The sequence below is a fragment of the Carassius auratus genome, chromosome 38 (assembly GCF_003368295.1).
Source record: "Carassius auratus strain Wakin chromosome 38, ASM336829v1, whole genome shotgun sequence".
Classification (NCBI taxonomy): domain Eukaryota; kingdom Metazoa; phylum Chordata; class Actinopteri; order Cypriniformes; family Cyprinidae; genus Carassius; species Carassius auratus.
The window spans coordinates 24,390,639-24,413,128 of record NC_039280.1 but is presented as its reverse complement, the minus strand read 5'-3'; the positions used below and the strand labels follow the sequence as shown (position 1 = coordinate 24,413,128).

General features: G+C 36.2%; 2 protein-coding genes across 2 annotated transcripts; both read right to left on the bottom strand.

Annotated features, from left to right (window-relative positions):
* Positions 1 to 24: 24 nt before the first annotated feature.
* LOC113057460 (tandem C2 domains nuclear protein-like) lies at positions 25 to 9,555 on the bottom strand. Its single transcript, XM_026224893.1, has 12 exons — positions 9,364 to 9,555; positions 8,640 to 8,715; positions 8,313 to 8,507; positions 8,006 to 8,176; positions 6,666 to 6,739; positions 6,168 to 6,243; positions 5,417 to 5,523; positions 4,755 to 4,871; positions 3,792 to 3,983; positions 2,332 to 2,446; positions 1,595 to 1,794; positions 25 to 1,160 (listed from the first exon to the last, which is right to left on the bottom strand). Exons 1-12 carry the CDS (start codon positions 9,427 to 9,429, stop codon positions 1,050 to 1,052), a joined length of 1,500 nt encoding a protein of 499 aa, XP_026080678.1. The 5' UTR covers positions 9,430 to 9,555; the 3' UTR covers positions 25 to 1,049.
* A 206-nt stretch (positions 9,556 to 9,761) lies between these two features.
* On the bottom strand, positions 9,762 to 21,905 carry LOC113057459 (fibulin-5-like). Its single transcript, XM_026224892.1, has 11 exons — positions 21,373 to 21,905; positions 20,483 to 20,537; positions 20,192 to 20,240; positions 19,779 to 20,099; positions 14,044 to 14,166; positions 12,774 to 12,890; positions 12,547 to 12,663; positions 12,266 to 12,388; positions 11,626 to 11,752; positions 11,319 to 11,514; positions 9,762 to 10,681 (listed from the first exon to the last, which is right to left on the bottom strand). The coding sequence occupies exons 1-11, from the start codon at positions 21,414 to 21,416 to the stop codon at positions 10,520 to 10,522; spliced, it is 1,434 nt and encodes a 477-aa protein (XP_026080677.1). The 5' UTR covers positions 21,417 to 21,905; the 3' UTR covers positions 9,762 to 10,519.
* Between the last annotated feature and the right edge of the window lie 585 nt (positions 21,906 to 22,490).

Below are 22,490 nucleotides of genomic sequence, written 5' to 3'. Positions count from 1 at the left end.
ATGTTATCTTTTTTATTTCTATAACATCAGGATGCCAAACTGTCTTTATGCATACACAATACAGTCAATATGAACAAAACATCGGTTGTATAAATATATATAATGTCCTGAACTACAGCATTACTTAAGTAGTACAGTGTACTTAAACATAAATACAAAGAACACTTTTATAAACTACTGTGACCTGCAAAAAGAAATAAGGCCTAGAAAGTTAGGTCACCTCGAATTAAGGGTACTGTAGCACAAAGGATGTAGAGAAGTGAAATGTGACAACAAAAGTCTCTTTGTTGCACTTTCTAGTGGCCTTTCCCTTTTTCTTGTATTTGTGAAAGGAAATAGGGGACAATTTGAAGGATTGAATTCCATGAAGAGGAATGTAACCCAAACCCTTCTAAAAATAAAAGCTTTTTTTAGATAGTGTTCACCCCAATTCCAACAGTTTTTACTGTACTTAAAAACAGGTTTATCTTCTTCCGAAAGCAAGCAAAAGTGCAACAATCTTCATCATTGCTCAGAAAATGCAAATATATTTTTCTACTGAGAACAGATTCACATCAACTCAGCAGCACTGAAATTGTATGGAGATGAAAGAGAAAATACTGAATGTAATACTTAATTTACAAATTCTGTAAAATAAGCTAAATAGCTGACTGTCTGCTCTTTATTTGGCCATGCTGCTAAACTGGGAGTTCTAGAGCTCTGGATAATACATTTTATTGCACATAATGTCTATGTATCCTGTTCATGTGCTATGCTTTAGACAGTTGTGTATTTTCAAAGTTACACCAATGAAGAACACAGAATGTTAAATCTACAAAAAGCAGAATACATGATTAGCTACACTAGGATCTGCAGAGGGTGTGTGACTCAGTTGGACATGAAATCAATTTAGTGAGTCATTTCTACAAGAGAGTTTAATACAAGCACTTTTTGTACCCTACAGTAACTATAATTGAAATAAGCATACAATACTTAATTATCCAAAATCTTTTTGAAAGTTTTTTTTTTAATCCACCTGGCTAAAAAAGCTCTTTCTTCATCCTCTCACTTTAGAGTCGACTAAGTCTGTGCCAAGACGTCACCACTTTTTCAGGATTAGCCATGGAATCTCTCCATTGTTCCACTGCCTCAGGAGAACTGTTGTCAAAACCCAAGAGCACCTGGAAATGATGGAATACATATTAAGACTGAAACTTAGAGGATAGTAAGATTTATGAATGAAATTAATACTTTTATACAACAAGGATGCATTAAACCCATCAAAAGTGACAGTACTGTGATGTATAATGTTTTTAAAATTATATTTCAAATCAATTCTGCTCTTTTGAACTTTCTGTTCATCAAAGAATCATGTTTTCTACAAAAAAAAAAAGTTTTCAACATAATAATAATATTAAATGTTTATTGAGCACCAAATCATCATATTAAAGAATGATTTCTGAAGGATCCTGGCTACTGACAATTCAACTTTGCCATAAGTATATTACAATAGAAAACATTTTTGTAATATTTCACAATATTGCTGTTTTTTTTTTTTTTATTAAATAAATGACTTTAATGTGTTCCATACTAAATGGTGTGAGTTCAAACTGACCTGTCCAAGCAGGTGTTTTCTCCGAACAGAGCCACGGCTGTAGAGTTTGACTGCCAGCTGCAGATTCTGCTCGTGGCTGGTGATGGGCAAGTGAAGCACTTCACCCCATTGGATCTGCCCCCCTGATGACTTCCTCACCTTCGTCTTCCTCTTCAGTAAGACCCTAGTCTCACTCAACAACTCAACCTTCACAAAGAAACCTAAAGAGAACATCCATTTGCAAAGTTCGGTAACACTTTAGAATAAGGTTCCATTAGTTAATGTTAGTTAATGTATTAATTAACATGAACAAACAATGAATAATACATTTATTACTGTATTTATTCATCTTCGTTAATGTTAGTTAATGAAAATACAGTTATTCATTGTTAGTTCATGGTAATTCACAGTGCATTAACTAATGTTAACAAGCACAACTTTTGATTTAAATAATGCATTAGTAAATGTTGGAATTAACATGAACTAAGACTTATAAATGCTGTAGAAGGATTGTTCTTGCTTAGTTCATGTTAACGAAAGTAGTTAACTAACATTAACTAATGGAACCTTATTCTAAAGTGTTACCCAAAGTTCTTTTTATCAACATTGTCATATTTGTCATTTTCACTCTTCCACAAAAATAAACTAAGGAGGGAAATAAGAAATAAGAGGATTTTCAGGAGAACTTAACATATAATGAAAATATATTTCAAATGGACTAGGATGTAAAGTTATGTTATTGAAGTGTTTGCACTCACTCTGTGTGAGTGGTGAGGAAGAAGATGGAAGGTTTTGCACACTAAGGATCTGGAGTTGCATTCGACTGTTCACTGGCTGGAAGCACAAGGCCAGCTGAAGCTCAGCATGACACACCTACAGAAACACAGGCAGACAATAGGGTTAGCTGTTATGCTGCATGTGTGTGTGTATGTCTTATGGAAGACTACCTGCTGCGACTGATTCACTGATTCATAGTCGAAACCCAGAACAATTTCTGACCGAGTAACAACCACACACAGCCATTATTCATGAAAAAAACTTCCTCTAGACCAGATTTTCATTCTGGAACACAGTTCTGTGATTTTCAAACACCTCATTATTGAAAAGACTTTCTTTTCAAAAAAGCAATTTTCCCTGTCAAGTGTTTGGTTTCAGTCACATGCACACACAAGCAAAACGCATTGAACCATCCGTTTACAAATGTTCACAAATAGTTGGCAAAATCGGCAAATAGTGCCATATTTGATACCTATATGTGTGTGTGGCAGTATTCAATAGGCCAAACAAAGTTTGGATGACCTACTTACAAAGAAATTATGTATAAAGATGATAAAGTGTCACAGTAACATTTCTCATCTTGAAGAAATAAATATCAGAAATTGTATTTACATTATGTATAGGTATAGAGATGTTACTAATGATCAATTTATACAATTTCATGTATATAAATGTGAAATATAAGTAACGTGTATGTGCACAGACTACTGTTCAAATCCGGGTTGGTAAGATTTTTTTGTTTCTGAGCCTTTTACAAACACGAAGGCTGCATATATTTGAAATACTGTAAAAACTTCTAAAATACTTGTAGGATTTAACATAACTGCATTTTATTTGAATATATTTTAATGGCAAAGCTGAATTTTCAGCAGTCATTACTCCAGTCTTCATGTCACATGATCCTTCAGAAATCATTCTGTTATGGTGGTGTTCAAGAAACATTTCTTATTCTCAATGTTGAAAACAGACGTCCTTAATTTTTCTGTGGAAACTACGAAACATTTTACAGTATTCTTTAATTAATAGAAATGTAAACAACATTAATTAACATTAACATTACTTAATCACAAATTAACAATCTTTAGTAACATTTTATTTCTCTAAGCTTTAGACAGATCAGTATTTTAAGGGTCAAGAAGTGCTTTTAGCAGTATTGAAATGTCTGGTTTCAGGACATTGATTTCTTCCTCTCACTGTCTGTCTGTTTCAGCCCCAGTGACCTAAATATCACAGGAGAGACCTGAGCAAAACTAGTGCAGCTGTGTAATTTGTGATGCAAGTAAAATGTGTGGTCCAGTGGGTGAGTGCAGCACTGTGGGAAATTGCAAGTGGAAGTTTTTTGCAAAGAACCTAACTACCAAATTAGGAGGGATCTGTAAAAGGTAAAGACATTTGGGATTAAATATGCAGTAACAAAGAGATACAGCAGGTGAGGACTCACGTGTGTTTTAGAGTGAGGCTTGAACTCCAGCCAGTGCTTTGTTTCCTCCGGTCCAAGTGTTCGCAGAGATAATACACACTCTCCCAGTGTACGCTTACGTGGTGTGTGAGCCTGCAAGTGCAGCACCAGTGCAGATCTGCGTATCTGCTCCAAGTTAAGAGTGAACACGAATGTCTCCATGAAGACAGTGTCCTGAAAGCGAGACAATATACTGAGAGGTATAATAAGCTACAAACAAAAACCGCAACAAAACAATACTACAAGCTCTACATGTGTTTTTGCTTTTCTGTATGTTTCTGAAGTATGTTTTTTTATGCAGCTTTGGTTGTGTGGGACTTTTCAGTCCAGCTGGAATGGTCATTATTCAAGAAACACAGGAGGGACTGAAGGGAGGGCTGAATAATTCACCACAATTCATTTAAATGATGACGGAGCTGCCAGTATTATATATATATATATATATATATATATATATATATATATATATATATATATATATAAATTCTGTGTCACATGATCATTTGGAAATCATCCTAATTTACTGATTTCTGTATTTTAACATTTCTTATTATTATTATGTTTAAATGTTTAAAACAGTGCAAACTATGGTACATTTTTTCAGGATTCTATGATGATAAAAAATTTAAAAAATTTGTTTAAACTAAAATCTTTTATAACAAATTTTTTTACTGCCACTTTTTATAAGTGTATCAGCATCCTTTCGGAATAAAACAATTTCTTTAAAACAAAAATCTGGTGTATGTTTCTTGCAAAATATTTTATTTCATTAGAGTACATGGTTGTTTTGAATGGCTGCCAAAACTTTTAGAAGCAGATGGTATAAATCTGGCATCTAGCAGCAAGGGAATAATGCTAATAATTTTAACCCCTTGATATCACCAATGCTGAAGCTTGAATTGAATCTGGGCTGTTATATGTTTTATGACGGCTGATTTCACTTACTGCCGATGCCTCCTTGACAGTGCTCTTAAATCGCACTGGCTTGGTCATGGTGATGACTCCTTTAACCCCAATCTTCTGCACCTCCACCGCATCAATAAACACACTCAAATCCATACACTAAAAGAGAGGGAGTACCAAAATGAGAATAAATGAGAAACAGTGAGAAAGGACAAGAGCAACATGTACAGTTTATGAGCTTTTACAACCACTAAAACTACTGTAAGTCAACAAAGGGCATTTCTCAGAGGAGGAAAGGAGGCAGGGCCTTGTTACCATTAGAAAATAATTGACAGAAATAAAACAAAACAAATATGATGATATATGAGATCAAGCCGTGTGTTAATATTATAAACAACTCACACTCTAAGATACAACCCCATTTGGTAACCTCCAAACATATAGTAAATCACGCAAATAAATTAGCATTAATATATTATATATGCTATATATTATGTGTAAAATAAAGAGGCAAAGACAGACAGATATACACAATAAGTTATTTTTCAATTATTTGAAAAAAGAGATTAAAAATAGCTGGTTGGAAATGTGATCACTTGTTAAAGGTCTCTCAGATCAGCACAGAGGCTCCATTCAGCTGGACTCTAGATGGGACACAATGGCCTGTTGTAGACTAGCAAAGCCTCTCCTGGATGAAATCATACCTTCACTAAGGTGATCCACACCTGCTCCACCGCCTCTTCATACTTCAGGTGCACACACACTTTTCCCGGCTCAAAATCCCGCTCATCACCAGACAGCGTGATGGACTCTATGCACACACACACACACACACACACCATGCAAAAACACATAAAAATGTTTTATAAATAATATTCTGTTTAACATTCACCATAAATCCTGTTGTTAATCAAGAAAAAGAGGGACAAACTAAATAAAAAAATTTGTTTAAAAAAAGTTCTGCTCAGTGTTAATGAAAGACACTTTCAATTAATTAAAAAAAGTAGAATGGTAGACAGAAATGCAATATATAGTTGAGTTTATTATTTGTGTTATGTGTGTAAAGATCTACAGACCTGCATTCTGAAAGTTATCTGAGGACTTCAGGGAAAACATTTGGAAGTAATTACTGTGTCTGCCCTTTACGATTTCACAATCTGCAGTCATCTGAGTCTGTCCTGTGTGTGTGTGTGGGTGTGAGTTTGTTTGACAGTCTGTGTTTATGTGTGTACACGGTGAGGAGAGACGGGGTAAGATTGTTGGGAAATAAAGGGTCTAAAAAGACCCTGAAAAAAAACAAAAGCAAAATCAAACAAATGAAACTGTAGTGGAAATTCCAGCTGATAGTGGAGCGGAACACTTTCCAGAGAGTTCTACTGGAAGGGAGTTTTGAGGGTTCTTTTGGAATGCGCTTGTCTACGGTTATGACTTCAGTGTTCCGTCATGAATGGTTACCTAGACTACGGCTGCTCCCAAAGGAATCCTGAATGGACGATGTGCTGCTCTGGACACTGGATACAGAATCATAACGCTTGGAGGAACACGAGAGGAATAAATGTTACTAAACATCAGCACTGCTAATCATTAAATAGCAGTGTAGTATGTATACACCACACTTCAATTAGGAATTTAATCTGATCTGATTGATAAAAGAGCATAAATACATTTTAGCTTAAAAAAAGAAAGAAATAGAAATAGAGATCCCATGGTAATAATGATTTCTGGGATACTAACAATGCATGGAAGTAGTATGATTACTAAAGTTATTAATAATTATTAACCTTAGTAAACATTTTACTTCCGTGCATTGGAAGTTTATTATTAAGTTATTAACTAAGATAAACATTGAGCTAATTATTCCAGTAACAAATGCAACAAAACGGTTTTGAATAAAACTTCATGTGACATGTGACATGTGTGTGTGTGTGTGTGTGTGTGTGTGTGTGGACTCACCTGTACGTGGCTCTGAGGGTTTGACAAATCATACATGGAGAGACTGAGTCTCTGTTTGCCACTGTGTTCCAAACCTGTTAAAGAGCCACACAGATGGGAAATCAAAAATTACCTGTATTACATTGTATGATGTAGCTGTCCATCAGTGTAAACAATGTGCAAAGTAATTAAACCAAAAAGTACACGATTTATAAAGTTATTGGCTTCTAAAGTAAGGAGTCGACTCTGAATCGCTGAAACGAGTCGTTATAGATTTCAAATCTTTTGCCCATCTCTATGTACGTCACTAGGAACACTTTGCATAATAATCTCCGCCTACCGTGTTGGGAGAAACGGAACTCTGACATGTCTACTTTAAAACTAAACAAGTGCTGCCGAAAACAGATATTCTGTGATAAAGTAATCCATATGAAAACAACGCAATGTCTGTTTTTCATGTCTCCCTTCGTTATATCTAATGTGACCACGCCCCCGCACTGAACGCGCTATTCAGATTCAAACTGAAGCGCGCGGCTTGAATACACCCACACAGAAGAAAAAGCAGCTAGACTGTTCAAGTTTTTTATTTTACTGTTTGCTTCGCGGTGACAGGAATAAGACATAATTCACCCCAAACAGATGCTAACGCATTGTTTACCGTGAAGTTGTGTGCGGAACAACCAATCAAAACTATTTCAGTTGACCAATCAGAACACAGTATGCAACCGAAAGGTGGGGTTTAAGGAAACTGAATCTTTTGAACAGCTTCGCGCGAACCGTTTGGGGATCTCTGAGAATTGAGGTAATTTTAAAATGATATTTTGACAAATTGACAATGTTTTTTAACTTTGGACGGATTTAAAACTAATGTACAGGACTTATAAACAGTGATAGGAAGCTTAGAATTTTCATCTTACTGGCTCTTTAAACAAACAGACACAAATCATTTAATTCATTTTCCTCTTAGAAAGAGTCTTAAATACTTGCACTTTTGCAGGTGATTCAGTACATCAGATTATGCAACAAAAGTGATTCCATTTAAAATGTCGTCCTAAGTTTGATATTTACAAATGAGCGTTCAGCCACAGTAAAGCATTAGAATGATCTGAATATAGCCCCTCAACAATATGATCTGGGAAATTTAGAACAAATCTGCCATGAACAATTGGGGATTTAGGAGCAGGAATAAAACAGAAGGATTACGCACATGTGGGTAGGAACGCAAATATTTGAGGTTACATGCTGAGAAGTTACGTGCTGCTGTGTGATGCTATGAGGAAGTGAAATTGCACTCTTTAAACAACACATACAAGTAATTAACAGGCTTGGGGTTTTCTTAGGCAGATCTTAAAGTATCTCACCTGTGCCAGGACTGTTGTTGGGTTTGTTTTTCAGAGTGGGGCGTCTCAGTGAACCTGGGGACACGTAGCTGAGCATATGACTGCTGTTTAATGTCAAATCAGGGTCATACATCACTTGACCGCCTCCTGCGAGCTCTGCCTTCCTTTCTGCAAAAGTGGTCCTTGTGGCACCTAAAATCATTCAAATTTCTACTTAAATATGTAGGCCTACTTTAAAATGAAATATAATTTAATCAAATATAAAATATAATTAGTTAATTTAATTAAAATAAACTGACTAAATAAATAACTAAGTCATACTACTAACTCTGTGGCCCAATGTTGTAGCCAGAGTACTGTGCTCCTCTCGGCTGGATGTAGGAGGGTTTGAAGGTTGGGATGATGAATGGAACGTCCCGGCCGTCCGGAGGCAGTTTAGACAACAGATAATCCTCTGATACTCCAACATTCTTCTTCACATTAGACTCAGCAGTTAATTTACCAGGAGGTCGAACCTTAATCACTATAAAACATTTAAATGTATATAAAATACACCTTTCATAACTCATATATGTAGTTACATTTATATACAGTATATTGTGTGTATGCACACGAAAACTGCACTCATGAGGAGGTATAGGGGAGACAGACTTACTCTGAATCTCTGGTTCATGTTTCTTGGACATAAATGTCCTGCAGCAGTTTTTGATATATTCTGTCATATTGAAGATCTGCACAAAAATCACAAACCAACCACGTAAAAAGATACTTATATGAATTTACATGAAACTGTCCAACCTTGGACACAAATCTATAATTTCTTGTCACTAAACATTTCCAAAACAATGTCAATATCATCACGTCATCTTATGTGTTGTGTGTAGTAGAATTTAATGGAGGAAATAAATATATTTTTGAGAGAGAATAAAGGGCAACATTGGTTGCTGTAGTGGAAATAACACAACAACTATAAACGACACATTAAAAATTACTGAAAATATGAGCTGAAGATTTTTCACACGATGCCCCTAAACAATGATTTCACTCTAGATTATTAACGTTTTATTCATGTAATAATGATTGTTTGGGGGATAACGTTACAATAAATGAAAGTTATTTTTGGGATAACGTTACAATAAAACATAACAATCTACACATCAAGACATAAAAAATGAATTGATGAATAATAAAGGCACTAACAACAGACAAAACCCATAAAAGTGCTCGCAGTAGCCCAAAGCTGCAGAAATACATACAAAGCCTAATCATATATATATATATATATATATATATATATATATATATATATATATATATATTTTTTTTTACAATCAAGATTTAACAAAGAATATCATGTTTGTGTATAAGGTTGTACGTACTTGTGCTGCTGTCCGCGAGGAGATGAAATCTCTGAGTTCTGAGTGCTGCAGGTGCTTCTGAAGCATCCAGTGAACGCCAAAACTTCGCCTGCGGCTGGGTCCTAGTGTCCGCTGGTTCCTAATAACACTGCTCAGGAAAAACACCACACTGTCTCTTTGATCACTGTGACACAAACGAAAGCTAAAACTCCCACACAGTCACGCATATTATGTATACTGATTCTTCAAATCTTGACACATTCAAAACCTCGTTGTTACTGACCTCTTGTGATAACTAATATGTAGTGCTACATCAAAATTCAGGTCCTTATTATAATAATAGTCCAATTTTGATCAAATGCCAAAACTTTTTAGGAATAAATCTAAATTTGCTAATAGTAAACACAAACCAACAAAAGTTCAGGTCATCAAATTTGTATTTATTGATTGACCAGGCTCTCTTTACCTGTCAAACAAAAACAGTTACACAGAGGAAATTCTGCACAGATGCAATAAGAAATTCTGAGCCAAAATAAAGACTTTTTTAGACTTCCCTGGGAAACGGGTGCTGAAGGTGCGCTGCAGACTCCTGTCAGATATTTAGAACATTTTCAGAAATGTGATTTTGTAGTACGTGCAAGCCTGGCAGCTCTCTCACTGATTGGGGTCACCAAAGATCGAGAACAAATGAAAGGGGCGCTCAAATACTCACATTCACATTGAGAAAATGTGACACAGGTGCCACTAAAAGTAGAAAAACAGATCCAGCTTTACAAAAAAACAACAAAAGCAAAGAAACAACAACAAAACAAGACACTTAAGGATCTGAAGTTTTTTTTTTTTTAGCAAGAAAAAGCACAAGGGGAATAGTAGAACAAACTAGAAGAAACACAACATAAATATTCTTCTGTGTAGGGGTACATGCGTGTGACTGCAGATGATAATGACAGCCAGGCAGCCTAATGAAAAACCTGCATTATGAAATATCAAACATCAGCACAAGCTCCGCCCACTAAAGAGTGGACAGAGATGGTGATGACCACATGAGAGTCCGGAACCACAGAACAAACAAAATGAAGAAATGCAGCTGCCTGATGGGTAGTGCAGTAACAGGAAGTCCAAGATAGAGGTATGGGGCCATGAAGAGGTGAGAGGTCAGAGGTTCATTTGTAAAGCCTCAGAATGGATGTTCAGAGACAAATATTGTGAGGCGGATGATTGAACTGCCTCGGAAGTTGATGACGTTGTTAACCGTAACCATCTCTAGATCTAGAATGATGGTCTTCGGTCCTTTAATAGGCCGGGCCAGAACCAAAGTTGCACTGATATTACTGGTTTGCTGTGGAAAAACAAGAGAAAGAATGTTTTCATATTTGTCACTCTTTCTATTCAGAGCTGAAACACTGCTTGCCCACATGGACAAAATATATGAAAACAAACTCTTTCAACAATTTCAAATGATATTTGATTAGCTAAGGGACTTCTAGGACCTATAAAGGTTTTGTGGTTTTGCTCCAGAGTAATTTTACCAGGCTCACAGAAATCCTACAGCTTCCTCTAGTGGTCAAATTTATATATAAACTAACATTAAAAATTATGCAGTAAGATGTTTTAAACGTTTTTGAAAGAAGTCTCTTTTACTCACCATGGCTATTTTTTTTAAAATACAGCAATCTTGTAAAATATTCTAAAAAGTGTTTTCCATTTGAATAAATTTTAAAATGTAATTTATTCTTGTGATGGCAAGCTTAATTTTACTTCAGTCTTCAGTGTTCAGTATCTTCAAATATTTTGTAACATAATAAATGACTTTACTATCACTCTTGATCAAATGAAAGCATCCTGAATAAATGTATTAACTTCTTTAAAAAAAATAAAAAAATAAAAAAATAAAAAAACGGTTGACCCCAAACTTTTGATAAATAATGTCAGTGTTCTACAACAGGCATCAGTTATACAAACAGAAGCCCATTTACCCGCATGTAAAACTCTCGCCCCTCGTTGCCAGACTTGATCTGAAAGATGTAAAATGCTCCAGGGTAACGTGTGGTGGCCTGCATTTGAAATATATCGGCAGGAACACTGCGGCCAGAGGACAAATCCATATGCCTGTACAGAATAGTGAAGGGTCGTTCCCGACAAGCGGGATTCTCTGCAGAGCACATGCATTGACTGAGAGAGAAAGAGAGAAGTATATTCAGAACATGCTGCAATTGTTCAACAAAAAGTCAATTGACTGACTAAAGCAAACAGGTTTTCTTTTGCCAACATTCATGAACTCACTTCTCACTGAGTTCTATGTAAGGTGGATCACATCTAAGAGGGTCCAGACATGTGTAACCTCCCTGGAAATTGAAACACACTTGTGCTGCTGTACAGGTGTTGTTACCAGACTCGCATTCATTGTGGTCTTGAAATTCAAACACACAACAGACAGAAGTCAGGTTATCAATATCATCATGATCATTAACAGCAGCAACAAAAACTACAACGTCAAGCAAGCTAAATGGTGCAGCAGATATGAAATAGCTACTCTTGTGTCCATAAAAATTCTGTAAATGGCTAATGCCAAAAGCAAATTAACTGAGAAAATGGCCATAAATATATTTTTATTTTATATAAAACTTCCTTCTTAATTGTATTGTTTTAATCCCTCTCTCTATACATACATACATATATGTTACTATATACTTATAATGCATTTTATGCATAGCTACTGAAAGCAAATGATGCAAGTCTTTACTATTAGCATCATATACAACACAAAACGGTTTGTCTCTCTGTAAAACTACAAAAATGGGAAAACATATTTTTGTTTTAGTAGTTTAATTTTAAAAATGTGAAACCTACGAACATAAAAAATTATAAATGATTCAACAAAATCAAATTGAAAGAAGCACACAAAATAAAAATGTAGCGATACCTTCACAGCTCCTTCCATCCTCATACACGTAATATCCAGGTGGACAAATGCAGGAGAATGATCCTGGTGTGTTCACACACGTGTGCTGACAAAGGAAGTCTGAGAAGCTGCACTCATCCAGATCTAAGGATGGGTAGTGATACATCACACACTTTCAGTGCACACAGTCACACATACAAAATCAAGCAACACACATCTTAAACCTGTCTCTAAAAGCTCTAAATTATTCTGGGTCCCCTGTCTCTCTCTATTCTTATCGTCTCTTCTCCTCCCCTTATTACCATTGCAGGTGGTCCCATCAGAGGCGAGCTCGAAGCCCTCATCACAGGTGCACATGAATGAGCCGTATGTGTTCAAGCAGCCGTGAGAGCATGGGTTTGTCTCACACTCGTCCACATCTGGCGAGGCAGGAAGAGGAAGAAGATGGGAGATAATTCAAGATGAGAGATTTTCAGTAAACTCTCAAACTAAACAATAATGATGTTCCTGTGTATGTGTATGTGTGCACCTTGGCATGTCCTGCTATCAGCATTAAGAAGGAATCCAGGGCTACAGGAGCAGGAATATGAGCCAGGGACATTAGCGCACAGCTGCTGGCAGTAACCATAGCGACACTCATCAATGTCTAAAGAAAGGTGAGTTAGAGAGCACTAAATACGCAAACAGTAGTCACAACTAAATTGGTGTCAATTAAGATTATTTAATTGTATGAACTGCAAACAAAGTAACAATTTGAATGGTCATATAATTTAACCTTAGAACAAACTTTCATTTTACACTACTGTTCAAAAAAGTTTGGGGTCTATAAGAATTTTAATGTTTTTACAAGAAGTCTCTTACATTCTCCAAGGCTGCATTTACTTGATCAAATATACAGTAAAATATTGTGAAATATGAAAATGTAAAATAAATTGTTCTATTTTAGTGTACTTTGAAATGTAATTTATTCCTGTGAATAACTCCAGCCTTCAGTGTCACATGATCCTTCAGAAATCATTCTAATATGTGACCCTGGACCTCAATTTTTCAAAACTAAGATGTATACATAATCTAAAAGCTGAATAAATAAGCTTTCCATTGATGTATGGCTTATTAGGATAGGACGATATTTGGCCGAGATGCAACTATGAAAATCTGGAATGTGAGGGTGCAAAAAAAGCGAAATACTGAGAAAATTGTCTTTGAAGTTGTCCAAATGAATTCTTAGCAATGTATATTACTAATCAAAAATTAAGTTTTGATATATTTACAGTAGGAAAATTACAAAATATCTTCATGGAATATGATCTTTACTTAACATCCTAATGATTTTTGGCATAAAAGAAAAATCGATAATTTTGACCCATACAATGTTTTATGGCTATTGCTAAAAATATACCCCAGTGACTTAAGACTGGTTTTGTGGTCCAGGGTCACATTTCTTATTATTCAATATTTAAAACAGTTGCGCTGTTTAATAATTTTGTCGAAATCATGATGCATTTTTTAGGATTCGGTGAGGGGAAAAAAAGAGCAAAAGAGCAACATTAATTTGAAACAGAAATCTTTTGTAACCTTACCGTTACTTTTGATGAGTTTTATACATCCTTGCTGAATAAAAATGTTAGTTCTTTAAACAAAATCTTACTTACCTCAGTGTTTTGAACAGAAGTACACTTTAACATAATGAAAACTGGTTTGTTAAAGGATTTACTGTGTACATGTTGTGTCACATGAAGACACCATAAAATAAAGCATATAACATCAAACTATCCATTCATAATGTCTGTAAATCTTACCTTGGCACTGTCCACCCACCAGCCAGTAGCCCTCAGTGCATGAGCAGGTATATCCACCGGCTGTATTGATACACACCTGAGTCGGGTTACACTGGTGTGACTCTGCCTCACATTCATCAACATCTATAAAAATGAAAGATAGCCACAGTCAGCTCCCACTTGTGCTTTTCCCACCACTATCCGCTTTAGAAACTTTATTCATAACAATTCATCTTCTTGTGTAACTTCACAACACTTAAATGTTTAATTTTTAATTTTTATCAGAATACTTAATCTGTCCCACTGAGAGCTTGCCCTCTGTGGACAGATGTTCTTTACTTTAAGCTTAAAAGGTCTGTTACACCTCGAACTCCCATCTCAACCTCATAAATCTTACCTTACTATCAAATCTCACACAAATAGCTAATCTTACAAAACGCATATCCAAAACTGGAGTTCATATCTCTCTGTTCCACTCTCGCTCACACATAATCAGCACAATTCCTTATGAGGGCATCATATGCTTCAAAAATACCAGAAAAAGCACCCTTGCTTCTCAGACCATGAAGTCACATGTTTTAAAAGTAAGCAAATGTTACTATGCAAGTGATGAGGGCGTGATGGATTTGGGCGACCATGTGATAGCCAGATAATTTGTTTATTTTAGTTAAAGCTGCCAACAGTCCCACTGTTACTATATGGGTAGAGTGATGCAATGGGTTCTGGCAAGCCAAGCTGAAATTCTAAAATAAGTTACTTGTGCACTTTAAAATAACCCATTCACTTGCATTTGGCATTTCAATGAAAGCATCTGACTGTACAGTATAATCGCAAAGGTGGAATTGAACTTTTGTGCTAGCAGCTCAGATGTTTAACTATTATAGACATCACAGAGCATTATTATGAGGTGGAATCATTACATTACAGTCTGATAGCAGAGACGTGTTCACATGAGACATAAGGCCCACCCGGGCCCCGGAGAGTGAAGGAGAGCATCTGGATTACATGTGCTATGTACTATCACGCATATCTGATCTAAGGTGAAAGGATCTGGAGCATTCTGGGAATGCCAGCATTTTGGAGATCAGATCTGATCCAGAGACTGTGCAGTAAATTTTGCACAAGATTTAAATGAGGGTTAGAGGAAATACATGGTGTGTAAATGAAAGAGAGGGAAACGTGTCTGCATGTAAAAGAGGAAGAGAGATCAATGATATAAAATGCTGACGGGTGATATAATTCCTGTGGTCAGAATCGTGACTTTTACTAGACTTTTAACAAGTTTACTACAGTACAATTCATTAAATTTAACAGGAGGCCCACAAACCAGATGCTGCTGAGGTCATTAAATCTAATCTTCACATCAGAGATATTCAGTCCCTTAAAAGTAAGCTAGGGATGGGCATGATTAATCGACGATCGATAATTGATCGTTAAGATTTTCCTCGATCATGTTAATTTGTTATCGATTAATCTAAAGCATTTTTTTAATCTAATGCAGGTTGCGTTGCGTAGTGCGAGTCTTCAAGCAATTAAATGAATTTCACTGTGTGGCAGCAATTAAATATTTTACCACCATGGGGCAATATTTGACACCCTACTCGGTTATCTGTGATCTTCCGTTTTGATTTCAAAGAATAATCATGAAGATGTCACGGCGAAGTGTGGCGTGGGACCATTTTGATTTAAAAAGCGAACTAGTTAACTGCAAACATTGCGATGCCGTGTTTAAGTACAACACGGCCACGACTCAAATGATGTACCTATGCATTCCGGCAAATTTTCATGAGGCTTTAACCCTTTCGAGTCGATTAACGCATATATGCGTTTTGAGTCATTTTCTCCTGATAACCCCTGATAAATTACACTCTCAGTTTTAATCGTACAGATAAGAGCAATACATCAATCGAATCTGTAAAGGGTCTAGTTTTTTTGGATACAGACATAATAACAAAAAACCTTTGTGCACTTATAAAATAAAGATAACAAACAAGGTGCGCTGTCTACAGTCTTTGTCTCCGCTGATCGTCATGTACAAACATTTCATTAAAATGAACCGTAACTCCGTGAATACTCAACGAAGAGACATGAGAGAGAGATCTATAGAAAGCCTGGGATGTTTACTTTTAAACTAAACAAGTGCTCCCGAAAAACAAATATTCTGAGATAAAGTAATCCATATGAAAACAACGCAATGTCTGTTTTTCATATCTTCCTTCATTATATTTAATGTGACCACGCCCCCGCGCTGAACGCGCTATTCAGATTCAAACTGAAGCGCGCGGCTTGAATACGCCCACACAGAAGAAAAGGCAGCGTTTTTATTTTATTTTACTGTTTGCTTCGCGATGAGAGGGCTAAGACATAATTCACCCCAAAAAGATGTGATGTGGTTGATGATTTGAGAAATGGATTTCCTCAGAAAAAAGAATGAAGCACTTTATTCAGACTCAAAACGCATATATGCGTTAATCGACTCGAAAGGGTTAAGAACGCCTGCTAGCAGCTGCAGGTTCCGCTGCTTTAGAGCACTGCATATGCACGCGGATATATGTTCGGTTTGCCTGAACGTAGTTTAACTGTCTGCCACAAGTTGATCTTTTAATAAAGGTCTCACCGAGGAAAAACACGCTGTATTTTTGTATTCATTGCATTTTTTTATTATAAAAATTAAATAATTAATTATATTATAAAAATATTAATGATTAATCGATAGTCGATCGTTAATTCTCCCGACGATCGACTAAGAAAATTTAATCGAATGCCCATCCCTAAAGTAAGCCCAGACGAAATCTAAAGACTCAACTCACATTTAGAAAATCTGCAATTCTGTGAAATGGATTTACACATGGTAAAGAATGTTCTAATTGCCAGCTGAAAGCAAAATCAACTAACAAAAATGCAAGAGGACGAGGAATTTATATATGAGTGACGGGAATTATAATTCATGCTCAAACAACATGCTTGTCTTATTTAAGCAAAACAAGTCATCAATCAAAAAAAAAAAAAAACTTTACAGGCATGGAAAATGTGTAGATGATTAATAGGAACAAACAGGTTGAGGTCAATCCAGGACCCAGGAATCTGGCACCAACTCAAAACTCTTGCTTCTATATGCAAATCTTCATTCCAGAGCCACACACTGATTGTTTTAGTTATATCAAAGGCATTTACAGTCCACCACTGCAATAGTTCAAGCAGGCCGGCCAAGCAACACTTGAATTAGCTGGAATCATTAAACTAATGTGAGGTGTACAGAAAGCCATGGTAGCAACTATGTTTAGTGTGGAATGTCTAGTGCAGCCACAAGGAGAGTCTTATTTGTTAGTGAAATACAGTAAAACAATACAATAGCGAAAAGTACAATAAGATGGTGACATTTTCCTTATCTGAAGAATCTGAAATATCTCCTGCAACTCTTAGGAGCTGCTCAACTCTTTCAGCTTGATCTACACCATCCTACACTGACTTTACACAGAAAATATAAGATGCATTGTTGATACAAAAAAAAAAAAAAAAATAAATCAAGAAATTAATATATCTTTTAAGTGAGAATTAATTTAATTTCTCAAAAGTTAAAACAAATATATTTAAAATTCTTTTTTTTATATAAAGGTTTATATTTCAAATGAATGCATTCATTATACAATTCTGAAAAAAAACTATACTATACTATACTAAACTATACTAACTGTTTTTAGAGCAACACCTGTTAAGAATTCAGCTTTGCCACCACAGGAATAAATTACAACATTAAAACAACAAGAATACAGAAAATTATGATTTCATAATATCACTGTTTTTACTGTATGTTAATCATATAAAAGCATGAGAGACTTCTTTTCAAAAACATAAAAAACCTTACCAACCCCAAACTTATGAATGCTAGTGTATATTTATAAAATAGCATTACATATGAAGTTCAATGACTCAGAAATAATACTGACATCATACCTCAATTTCCAGACGTCCCACTAAGCTAGAGCACATTAATTAGTCTGCGGTACTAGAGCCACTCCATATTTGCTGACAGACACCAGTTACAGTCCTTCAGCCTGAGTAGGCAAGCTTCAACTTGACAAATCAAACAAGTTTGGATATTTTTCAAGTTCCCACTCAGAAAAAGATCATTTAAGCTCTTGAATTTTATGCAAAGCATCCACATTCCTGAATCACAAGTGAGCCTTAGATCTCCTTTTCTCAAGTTTCTCCTGAAATGTCTTTCAGAGGTTTGCATGGATTTTAGAAGTGCCTATGAGCTTTACTGAGGCTAAACACAGGATTGATGGGATTTATGATGGCAAATTTCAGGCGCTGACTGGGTTGACTGTTTTAGTCCTTCAAGTCTTAGCGCCACTGGCAAGAAGAGGGCATTCCCTGGCTTTCACAAACACACATGCTAACATTAAGATGAATGATGGAATAGTGTAACTACATACTTCCTGTACGAATTCTGTTTCATAACAGTGTCCCTTCCCTTAACATAAATAACAAACTCACCATACAAAGAACACAAATTGCTCAGTGACAGGTCTCATTCAACAACCACTGACTTCATGTTTGGCACGAGATGCTGAAATCACAATGGTTTGTCTTTATGAAATGCTGTTTTACTGAATGTCTCAGTGGCTCTATAAGACCGTTATCTGTGTCCAGAATTGAACACAGCACATAACATTCATCTCCATTACTCAGTCCAAGTTTCTCCCAGGTCAGGACATGTGCATTTCCGCATAAGCACATTCATGAGCATATCTGTGCGTGGATCTTTTTTATAACAAGACTGTCTTGGGGCTTAAAAGGTAACAAATCTATCATTTAGTGATTCTGCAGAGAAGCAAGAAAAGACTGGAGAATGCATTAACTGCAAAGGCTGGCACCAATTCGAGACAAATCTGCAGACAATATCGAAAAATACAGCAAGCAGTCATTTGCTCTACCATTTATCATATGGCACGTGAAATAGGTCACCGCACTGACATGCGTAAAGACTCAGACAGAACAATGTATAACACCTATCTAGATGACAGCAATAAATCCCAGAAGATATCACAGACACCACAACCAGCTCAACAGCTTCAACAGAAGCAGACCACATAGAGACAGTTGCAAACTGATAATTTAGGACGGTGAATAAGACACTCTAAAACAGTCTCGTTGAATTGTAAAGTTGGATCCCAGTAAGCAGGGCTAAAAGCCAGTTCCTGTGTGTCTTCCTGCCTCTTCACAAGATGTAGTTTGTTCTGAGGTTCCACAGTATTTTGTGGTTCCACACTAATGACTGATCCAGTCCAAATTACGAGATTCATTCTGCTGAAGTCTTTAAGATGCCACTCAGCCCACCACAGCCATTACTAAATTACAGTCCAGCACAGACCTGGGTCTTTGCCTCATTTCAGAGCGAGAAGACCCATGGAGCATTGCAGAAAATGAAGTAAACATACGACCACAACCTGATGTGACCCAGAGTTAATATCGACCATGTCTCAAAGAGTCCTATTCTTAGCTTAAGTTATTTATTATCAAAAATGGCTTTATATATGCATGAAGTTCTTCTTGTGCACTTAACTTTAAAGCACTATGACAAGGCATAATCACGTTTAAAATGTAATTATCTGTTTTGTTATTTGTGTATCAATGTGTATGAAATATTTTGGTTTGAACTTGCAACCTTTTAAATGCCAACTTTAACTAACAGTATCAATAAGTCTGAGATAGAGGATAGAGGAATGTATAGGAACATGAAGCGAACTTACCAACACAAGTGCCATCGGCACCAAGTGTATATCCAAGGATGCAGGGAGTGGTCCGGCTCACTATTGGGTAGCTTGGACCAGAGCCTGGACCAGTACCTGCTCCAGCAGGAGGAACGTTAGGAATGAATGGTTCTGAATATCCCAATGATCTGTCAGGATAGGACTCCTCGGGATAGGAAGGCTCAGGATTGGAACGTGGACTGTTTCGGGCATAGGGTTGAGAGTAGAGTCCGCGGGGGATGCACAGGTATCCGCCGTTCTGATTTATACACTGCATGTCACCCCGACATGGGTCTGACAGTGTCCGGCACTCATCAATGTCTGAAAGCATATGTTAGAGGTGGCATAAACAGCTGTATATGAAACACAAGTTTCAATGAACACTTTAATAACATGGCAGAAGTGTCACTAACCGATACACTGTCTGGCACGGCGGTCATAAGTAAATCCATCTGTGCAAGTCTGGAGAGAAACAGGCATTTTACAGTCAATCCAACAGATAAACAGCAGTTTATGGAGTTCTTTAAGTAGTTATGTTGAAGTAGCTTGATGTTGCTATCGTATGTCAATGTTAATGTTTATGTTAAAGATGTACAACAGAACTGGAAAATAAAAAAAATAAAAATACAAGTAAGGCACTCTTATTATGACATACAGTGAGCAACAGCGCCAAGCTTGAATGACTCAAAACGAAATTCACTTACCTGACTTCTCCCACAGTGAATGCAGCATATGATACATATTAAAAAGGACAATGTTCTATAAATAAAAAACAAAATACCTTTGTAAATCATTGTGAAAATAAAAAACACAAAAATATTTAAGCTTCATTCATTGGAAAAAAACATATGAACAAACACTCCTCGATAAGTTTTTACAAACTTATTTTCATGATTTACATATTCTTTTGAAGCACCATGACAATGATAACATTTAATCTTTAAAAATCTATAATATGTGTTAACATCTGTAACATCTGTTAAATATGTCACTAGTAGGGTCTTCTTGTTTTGTTTTGTTTGCTTTTTTTTAGGTAAGTAAATAAAATACTTATTCCAATAGTGACTAGTATCAATTCATTTACATAATAATCATATAGTTGCTATCCCAATAGTGACAAGTAACTATTACATTGTTGTAACAAAATAGAAATGTCTTAACACAAATCTATATTGGGGATCTGTGGTCTGCTATTAACTGCTTAGGTATTTCAATTGTTGCTACTATCCTTTCCAGTTTCACTATAGTAGCTATCCATTAGTATTAGTATTTGTTCTATAGAAATTGAAGACAGCTATTTATTGGACGTTAGTGTGAATGAATCATTCAGACTGTTTGGTACATATGGCAAGCTATTAGATAAGAATATGACAAGCAAGAATAGGAATCGAATCAATGGCAGTTAGCAACTTTTCACTGGTCACAATGGAATAATTACTTTTCACTACTGAAATGGTAGCTAACAGCAAATGAGTAAGTACTATTGACTAATTGAATAGATATTAGTCACTACTGAAATAAGAACTAGTATCTAATCAATAGCCTAGTCAGTTGAAAGGTATATGATTACTTAGTAGCAAGTCATTAAACTCACCTTTTGTTGGTTGACCAACTCAAGCCACGTAGTTCAAATAACATGTTTATGTGGATCCTTGTGGTTGCCTTGGAAAGAACGTCACACCGCCGACCCGTAAACCACTCGCAGTAAGAAACGATTTGATCTTTGTGGTTTTACTACCTTCAAGAGGCTCGCAGGACCCAAAGCGCAAAACGAAGTGCCCAAAGCGCTCCCTCCGCGTACGCGCGTTCACTTGAATGTCGAGACACTTGGCTTTGGTCACCCGATGCGGCCGCCCTGTCGACCGATGGCAGGAACGTGTGAGAACATTGACCAATAGTAAGAGATGGGTCTTACTATATAAAAAATAGAAAACTTGCTGTATTTCTTCGTACTCGGCCCACTCCACGGATTGTTTAGCAATGCAAATAAACGGGCCCCCAGAGCACTTGGCCAACAGCTGGATCCCATCAAACACAGACAGCCCCCTTTGGAACGAAAGCGCGCGCAGGGAGCTGCCACAGACCCAAACGAGGAGAAGGAAGAAGGCAGTGAGGAAAACCGAGCAAAGAATCTATCAAATGACGCATCATTAAATCGTGAGGCTCACCAGCCTGCTTAAATTTATAGAGGAGACTACTTGTGTGGAGGTTCCACGTCAGACAGACCCCTTTAAACATCATCACAATAAAATAAAATAAAATAAAGTTACTTTAAGGACATACAATTCCGACTAGGTGTGTAAAAGACAGACAGAACATGTATTTACATAAAATAAACTCTAGTGTATATTCTAGGTATATTTGTAAATAGTTTAGTTAACAAAAAGTATTTATGATGAAATTAAATTAACATTAAACTGTTAGTGACACCAGAGCCAATGGCTCAGTGTGACACTATAAATGACAATTTGTCACAATATTTGAAACCTTAAACATTTTTTAAAACCTTAATTTAGCTATTCTTCTATTAACCTAAAAACTTGAAACCTTAATAGATTTCTTGTCAAAAATGATCAAGGGCCCATATAAATGTATTTTAAAAAGTTGATTTCTGCCCACTGATTGGACATGACCACGGTAAGCGTCACCCTGGCCTGCATCTAATTAGGTATTGGTATTAGGTATTAGTGTAAATTCGCTAAAATAGCCTTG

Excerpts from the sequence above, each read along its gene's own strand:
- LOC113057460 (XM_026224893.1), bottom strand. The coding sequence starts at position 9,429 with ATGCTTCAGAAGCACCTGCAGCACTCAGAACTCAGAGATTTCATCTCC. Across the intron at positions 8,716-9,363 it reads CCTCGCGGACAGCAGCACAA|ATCTTCAATATGACAGAATA; the intron begins GTACGTACAACC and ends ATTTTTGTGCAG. Across the intron at positions 3,984-4,754 it reads CTGTCAAGGAGGCATCGGCA|GACACTGTCTTCATGGAGAC; the intron begins GTAAGTGAAATC and ends TCTCGCTTTCAG.
- LOC113057459 (XM_026224892.1), bottom strand. The coding sequence starts at position 21,416 with ATGTTATTTGAACTACGTGGCTTGAGTTGGTCAACCAACAAAAG. Across the intron at positions 20,538-21,372 it reads AGTTGGTCAACCAACAAAAG|AACATTGTCCTTTTTAATAT; the intron begins GTGAGTTTAATG and ends TTTTATTTATAG. Across the intron at positions 11,753-12,265 it reads GGATGGAAGGAGCTGTGAAG|ACCACAATGAATGCGAGTCT; the intron begins GTATCGCTACAT and ends TTGAATTTCAAG.